At 35.8% G+C, this 8,106-nt stretch overlaps 1 protein-coding gene across 6 annotated transcripts; it reads left to right on the forward strand.

Annotated features, from left to right (window-relative positions):
* The first annotated feature begins 803 nt into the window (after positions 1-803).
* Positions 804-7,368, forward strand: LOC109009150 (DNA-repair protein XRCC1). 6 transcript variants are annotated; one of them, XM_018989532.2, is made up of 8 exons: positions 804-906; positions 1,173-1,491; positions 1,591-1,779; positions 2,136-2,244; positions 4,858-4,940; positions 5,141-5,254; positions 5,774-5,860; positions 6,524-7,368. In XM_018989532.2, exons 2-8 carry the CDS (start codon positions 1,300-1,302, stop codon positions 6,857-6,859), a joined length of 1,110 nt encoding a protein of 369 aa, XP_018845077.2. In that variant the 5' UTR covers positions 804-906; positions 1,173-1,299; the 3' UTR covers positions 6,860-7,368. The 6 variants fall into 6 exon arrangements, with proteins under 6 accessions (XP_018845077.2, XP_018845074.2, XP_018845078.2 ...); XM_018989529.2 differs by having other exon boundaries at positions 4,858-4,952; positions 6,524-7,367; XM_018989533.2 differs by having other exon boundaries at positions 4,867-4,940; positions 6,524-7,366.
* Positions 7,369-8,106: the final 738 nt, after the last annotated feature.

The following is an 8,106-nucleotide window of genomic DNA, read 5'->3' on the forward strand; positions in this document are numbered from 1 at the left end:
CAATGATGATAAATTAGATAAAAGATTACATAATTAATATATACAATTACTATATAAAATAATATATATACAAAATCTAAAAAATTATATGTACACTTTGATCGGTCCGATCCAAAAAACTCATATCTAAGTATCCGAAAAGAGCCTTTACTATTTTTTTCCTCCCAAAAATCGATTATTCTTTTGAATATAATTATTGGAATCTATCTACTTGTATTTGGCATAGTATTCATGATAAGAAATCCATCAAGGATCCTATGCTAGTTGTTGATGAATTCATCCATCCCACAATTCGATTCATATCTATTCTATTAAAATTAAACTTTGGCCTCAAGTTAATAATCAACGCAATTAATATATATCCATTTAAGTACGACTCGACTTATTCAACTCGGTTAGAATTACTTGAGATTCAAGCCTCGTTTGAACAATGAAAATATTTCATCTCATATAATTTTATTATTATAATTTTTTTAAATTTAAACACAAAATATAATAAATAATTTTATTTTTTAAAATTTTAAAATAATAATAATATTATAATAAAATTTTATTTAATTTTAAATTTTAAATTTTAATTTAAAACTATCTATTCTTATCTCGCTATCTAAACTTCAACTCACTTGTTTATGTTAAAACATCTCATTTTATATCGCAAAAATATTTTGAATCTTTTACTTTATAACTTAAACTATCAGAATTAACAAATTACGCCGTCCAACTGTGTAAGATTTTAAAGAGTTACCTGGGCAGAGGACCGCGCAAGATTTATAGTCAGGCCCAATTAAGCGGGGGCAGATTTCAGGAAAAGCCCAGATCTTTCAGTGTACCCAGATTTCTGGGAGGACTCGAGAACCCAGAACCCGGGCGGTACTCGCAGGCAGGCAAAGAGACGGCAAACGGAGAGTGAGTTTTCCCATTACTCTCAGTTTGAGACATTTTCTTGCATGCCCGTAAGTTATAGCATGACATACTTACGGGTTCAAGAGAGGACCCAATATATTTTTTTTTTTGGTTGGGTGCAATCTGACATCATTGCTAATGGGTTTATGGCATTCATGCTTAATGTAAGAGACTAATTACCTTGCGAATCTCGGGATTCTCTTTTATGTTAATGAATTTTTAGCCATCTTGCCACTAGAATTGTAACACTTTGTCAGTAATTTGCGCAGGTTGTAAGTCACTTCTATTTGCACGGCGTTGTGTGTAATTGGGACTGTGCATCTGTGTTAACTGCCATCTTCGGTGTAGTTTGTCTTTTTATTGGAATAGTCCGAGGTATTGAAGAGGTCTTTTGCTATGTCTGGATCAAAGAAAAGCGCGAGTTACGGTGGTGGTAATGAGACTGGGAAGCGAAACCTTCCTTCATGGATGAGTTCAAGAGAGAATGAGGTTGGTGACGATGAGGAAAGTAATAAGGGTGAAAACCCTAAGCAAGCTAAAGGGCGCGGTAAAGAACATACAGGCTCCTCAAATCTCTCCAAACTTCTGGTACTAAATCACTGTAAAATGGGACTAGTCATTTTGCGCGGTTTAGTGTGTCACTCGAGTTGTCAGGATCGAGCTAATGTTACTCTTTTGTATGGGCAGGAAGGTGTAGTGTTTGTGTTGTCAGGGTTTGTTAATCCTGAGCGTGGTATTTTGCGATCACAAGCACTGGAAATGGGAGCAGAGTATCGGCCGGACTGGAACTCGGATTGCACTCTCTTGGTTTGTGCATTTCCCAACACCCCAAAGTTTAGACAAGTCGAGTCAGATTGCGGGACTATTGTTTCGAAGGTGTCTTTCTTTCTGTTGAGCTATATGATCTGTTTATAAATTTTTTGAAGTGAGATGCTATTGTTTATATTTGAGAATGTTTAAAATGAAGGCAAGCAATGGTCCATGAAGTTTTTGAGTAGGAATTCTTGAATTAATATGACTAGTAGGCGTCAAATCTCTTTATAAGAGATAGCATGACATTAATGTGATTTGCATTATGTTTCTTATTATTCTTACTAATTTTAAGAATTTTTGGGGTTGCCTTTTCTATTTTTTGTGAGTTACAATCCGATAAGCTTTATAAAATTAGATGACTGGGATATAATAAATCACCTTTACTGATATTCTGATGATATTTACCACCTTTGCCCTAGGAGTGGATATCTGAGTGTTATACACAGAAGAAGCTTGTTGACATTGAAAGCTTTCTTATGCATGTTGGCAAACCATGGCGGAGAAGGGACATTCCCATTGAAAGCCAAGGTAAGATTACTTGCTTACAATTTGTCTGAAAAATGTGATGCATGGTTTCCTTTTTCTTCTATCAGTTTTCCACACTTTTTTTTGAATAAGTAAATTGAAGTTTTATTGAAATAAATAAATAATAGTGAGCCAAGAACACAAGAAGTATACAAAAGAGAAATTTTTAGATAAAACAAATTTCAATAGGAAAATTATTCTCATCAGCCACTGTGCTAAACTCCACACCCCACACCCTATGTGTGAACCGGGTTCACTAACAACTGAATTGGGTCTGTGTTTTCTTCTCCCTCCTCGTTGAATCTCGTCCCCCTACGAAGCTTTTCTTTTCAAAATGCATCTCTGTATTTCCCCCACCCTTATGGCTCATTTCTCCGTTTCCCCCCTCCTCGTTGAATCCCGTCCCCCTACAAAGCTTCTTCTTTTCTTTTCTTCTCTGTATTTCCCTGCTCCCTTCTGGCTCATCTCCCCGTTTTCCCATCCCACTTCACCATTCATTCATACATTTCACACAATTTCCAATCCGATTCCTCCAAAATCATTAGCATAAGAAATGCAAAAAAATAGCAACAGAAGTAGCAACAATTAATACTTCATTTTTCAATCTCTTTTTACCAATATGTATTCTACACAAACCTGGCCCTTATCTGCAATGACACAGAGATCACTAGTGCCATCAGAAGCAGCAAAAGCATCAGATGGATTAATGTTTACGGAGAGCTTGGTAAGGTTGATGGACTCAAATGGGTCGAAGTCCAAGATGAAGCAGTCCTCCACTTCTTCGATGCTTTTGATATCTATGCTGCTCTTGCTATTGAGACAAAGCATGGGTCTCATGGGAGTCTCATCTTCCTTTGCAAAACAGAATGAAGAAACTAAAAAATAAAAATCTTGACTTTCCTGAATGATCTTTCTTCTTGGCTTTTTCTCAGATGAGGAAGGCGTGTGATACTCCATATGATAAGGATAAAAGTAAGTGGTGAATGTGATCCTACGTTGCCTGGGAAGGAAAAATTCTTGCTTTTTATAAAGTTCTAATGGGGTTTCAATTGTATCATTGACTAGTCCTTTTGGAGTATAGGTCATGTAGTTTGGGTCTTCCATTGAAGCGTTACAAATGGTATCAGAGCCTATCCCAACTAGAAATGTGGGACTTGAGTTATGCCACCTACAATAGACAGGTCCGAAGAGGACGTCATGAATTTAAGAGGGGTAGATTGTGATATCCCATATGATAATGATAAATGTAGGTGGTATATAGGATCACACATTGCTTGGGAATGAGAAGTTCCTACTCTTTATAAGATTCCAATGGGACTCCAATTGTATTATTGACTAGTCATTTTGGAGTATAGGCTATGTGATTTGGGCCTTCCATTAGAGGGTTAAAAATGGTATCAGAGCCTATCCCAAGTAAAAATGTAGAACTTGCCATGCCACCTACAACAAACAGGCCCGACGAGGAATTCGAGAATTTAAAGGGAGAAGATTGTGATATCCCATATGATAGGATAAGGTAAGTGGTGAATGAGATCCCACATTGCTTGGGAAAAAAAAGTTTTTGCTCTTTATAAGGTTCTAATGAGGCTCCAATTGTATCATTGACTAGTCCTTTTGGAGTATAGACCATGTGGTTTGAGCCTTCTATTGGGGCGTTGCAGGACGATATCTCTATCACCTCCGAGTCCTTTTCCCCCATTTATTTCTTTCTTATTGAACTATTTGGTTACTAAGGAAAAAAAAAAAAAAGAATCGCTGAGAAGAAGGCTACGATCAAAACGACGTTTCAGCGTTTAAAAAAAAATAAAAAGAGATAATGGGGTGTGGGGTGGGAATAGTTGCTGATCTATAGAAGAACTCATTTCAATATTGTTTCAATATGACGCCCATATACATAAGATTACTTTATCACTTGTTCAGCCCCACTGTCCCCATGCAGCAGAAAAAAATAAAATTGACTTTTAAAAAATATTGCTTTCATTAATGTTGAAGTTGAAATTTGGATTGATCCTATATGTGAATTGCCAAGTCAGAAGAATGACAGGAAGATCAGAGACTGATATACCCTCAGTTGGATTTACCATAGATGGATGGATCATTTAAATTGAGACATTTGAATGTCACCTCTAAAAGAGAGCTAGAGTGTTGTATAGGTATCAAGAAAACAATGTTGATTCTCTTTTGGATTTGATTAGTCTCGATTCTGTTTGGTCAATATGTCACTTTAAAAGAGAGCTAGAGTGGTGTATAGGTATCAAGAAGACAATGTTGATTCTCTTTTGGATTTGATTAGTCTCAATTCTGTTGGGTCAATATGTCCGTGATCAATTTACTATCAACATTTGAAGAGGATAGCTTATTTACTGATGGATTCGGATTTATAATTAAAGTGTGATTGGGTTTATCACTGTTTCTCATTGAAATCCAAAATGTCGATCCTTCTTTAAGCAAATCTGGTACTTTATTTATCGAACGCAGCCAATATGCAAGCTGTTGTAATTATCCCTGAAATTAGATGCCTGTTTAATTCTTATATGGTATGCTTTCTAAGAGGCCTTTTGGTTTTTAATTCTTTTTTTTTTCTGCATGGGAAGTTTATATTCTGAACTTATGAAGCTTTTGCAGATCAAAAGGCATCACCACACAAAAAACCTGAGAAGAAAGCTGAAAGAGGACGGCATTCAAAGCCAATTGCTCCGGTATCCTCAGAGGTTAATTCTTATTTCGTGTTTACTTTCTTATTTTTGCTAAATAAATGATTAGCTATTTTCATTCATTGTAGTGGCATTCCATATACGCATACATTCAAGCACATATATGTATATATATGCTGGATAAAAGTGTTTTGCGCTGATTCTAACATGTTTTTATATTGACCCATGTGTTGGTTTATATTAAGCATCACCTAGCTTCCAATACTGCCAACGAGTGTTTTTCTCCTTCTGAAGTGAAGAGGTGGGCTGTCAATGATTTGAATAGAACCATCAGATGGCTAGAGAGTCAAGATGAAAAGGTATGAACAATTGTTGCCGTTGTTGTTCTTAGTATTTTTTTTCGGCATTCTAATTATTCACGTATTTTTGCATTTTGGTGTTATTTGGATGCTACTATGTTGTAATATCAAACTCGATATGTTAATTATCACTAATACTTTTTCGTGTTTTGAATTTTATTGCAAATTTGAAATGGTGGCATGCCTTTCCCTTTTTGTTGAGTGTTTTCTCTTGCTTATTTCTTCAACCTCTATATTTTATGCATGTTATACCAATACTGTATATATAATTGAGATAGTGACATTGTCGTCAAATGGTGTAGTTCTTGAAATAAATGTGGTTTTCCAGGGTTCAAAACAAACATTAAAGTTTGTAGCATTTAACGCTACTTTTTTAATTAATAGACCACTTCTTCCTACTGACATTGGCTACAGCAAGTGAGAAGTGTGTGATCCATATCTTGCCTGGTTTATCATGTACTAAACTTGCAATGTGTTTTTCTTTAATTTGTTTATGATCATAGCCTTTTCTTTTAACAGCCAGATCCAAGAGATATAAGGAAAATAGCTGCTGAAGGGATCTTAACCTGTTTACAAGATGTCATTGATTCTCTTGAACAAAAGCAGGTATTGGATCTAATTGGGAGGCATTTTGTTCTTGAAAATGCTTTAGATGATTTTGTTTGATTTGATTTGATTTGATTCAGACATCTTCCTTGGAGAAATACTGATTAGACAACCAAGTAGGTGTTTTAACTGCTATAGACCCTGTTGATTGATTGGTATCAGTGATCTCACTTTCTCCAACAATTAGAGGAAAGTGATTAGACTTTTAATTTATCATTCTTTGATGTTCATAATTATAACTGCAAGTCTCATGACAGGGCATGTGAACTGTGAAAAGGGTATTCTGGAATTCCTTCACGTGCTTGAAGTTTTCTCAATTGGTGTAATTAGCAGATCTCAAATAATCCATAAAAAAAGGGGTACAAAAATTAATAAATTGAGCAACAACTAAATAAGACATCATCAGCTAAGTTGAAATTTTCTCGAGTATTATACATACTTCTTTGAACACAAGCATCCTATAAAAAAAGTATAGATATACAAGAATGCCCTCTTGTTCAAGGAAAACAAATTTTTAGCTGCATTCTGCGGATTGCCATACCGGGGGCATGTGTCTTCTTTGACAGTAATAACTCACTACAATTGCTTGCTCAAACATAATAGACACACTCAGCGAAATGCACACATTGTTCCTGATCTTGTGTAGTGTTGTCTGATTTTTAGGATATCCAGCATGTAACTGAGCAGTGGAACTTCATCCCTCGTGCGGTTGAGGAGCTGGCAAGGCTTGAGGACACTGGAAATGCGTTAGCCTCAATCTCAAATGAGGAGCGTTGCAGACAGGCAAAGACCTGTAAACGACTATATGAGGAGGAACTGAGCAATTTGGCTGATAATCCTTCGACCATGAAGAAAGGGCCAAATACTGATGAAAGGAATGGGAGAATCAAAGGCAAAAGCAAGGATGCAGCAGAGTATGACAGCGATGAAACCATCGAAATGACAGAAGAGGAAATAGAGCTTGCCTACAAAACTGTCTCATCTAAGATCCGTCAATGATGGCCTCATTCCAGTTAACTTGACAAATAAGGTGATATTTTTGTGTGCTCATCATGAATGAATTTTCATGTCACCTATAAATCGAAGTTCTAAGCAAAATCAACTCTCTCTCTCTCTCTCTCTCTCTCTCACGCTCTTGGCAAGCGCATCTATGAAGCTTAGGCAAACATCTTGCGAGCCCAACAAAATTAATCTCCTAGCGGATTGGTGGAGGGAGAGGAGGAAGGAAGTAAGGTTGATACCATTCCAATACGGACAGATTTTGCTTCCTCTCTGTCCGGTTCCTATCCTATCCATGCTCCCAATGGGTGGATGGCATGAAGTCTCGGCCGAGGATGAGAGATTTTGCCCGCACCCATCAATTAGCTGGGCAGACCTATTCTCAAAATCTCTCGTGCAATCCATCCAGAAAAATATTGCTCAGTCCATTTTTTTTATTTCCCACGAAAATAAGAGAGAAAAGATTCAACTAACTCGATAGAACAGCAATAAAGTAAAGATTCAACTAATGCAAGCATTGCTTGCTTGAGCGTGAATTGGTTTGCCTTTTGTTAAAGTGATATTGGTACATGATATAAGTAGAAAGATTGAGCCATCGATTTTTGTAGCTGCTAAATCCCAAACATGCAAAAATCAAAACAAAAGACCATACAAAAGAGACACAGACAAAAACGAATAGAGATAGAATCAGAGACAAAATAGATGAGAAATAGACCGGTGGTGCGTGATGGGACTGAGAAATAAATCGAGTGAAACTCTAATTTTATTTATTTATTTGTATTAATTAATTCATATAAAAGGAAGAGTATACTATATATTTAAATTATTTATCCCATCAAGACGCCACCCACTCGGTATAACAGAGGAAAAATCCGCCTATTTACCTTGCTAGGGGGATGAATTTCCCATGGAAAAATGAGTTGCCAAGGAATTGTTGAGAAGAAAGTATAAAAATTTAGCCTTTTTGTCCGTTTCAAAACCATTGGAATGAAATTTTTTTTTTTTTTAAATGTCAGAAAACCTATCCAAGGTAGATGCATTCGGACCCACCCTGTAGAGTTAATGATTTATGGAGTCGAAATTTATTACTAATTTTTTTCTTTAATAATTAGTAAATATTACTCAAAAGTATTTATATTTATTTGAATAAATTTATTAAACATTATTAAATATTTAAAAAAATTGGAAGGTTTATTTGATGTGTATCTCTCTATACTCTAAATTCATACTGATATTGAAGAAGTCAT

The sequence above is a fragment of the Juglans regia genome, chromosome 12 (assembly GCF_001411555.2).
Source record: "Juglans regia cultivar Chandler chromosome 12, Walnut 2.0, whole genome shotgun sequence".
Lineage (NCBI taxonomy): Eukaryota > Viridiplantae > Streptophyta > Magnoliopsida > Fagales > Juglandaceae > Juglans > Juglans regia.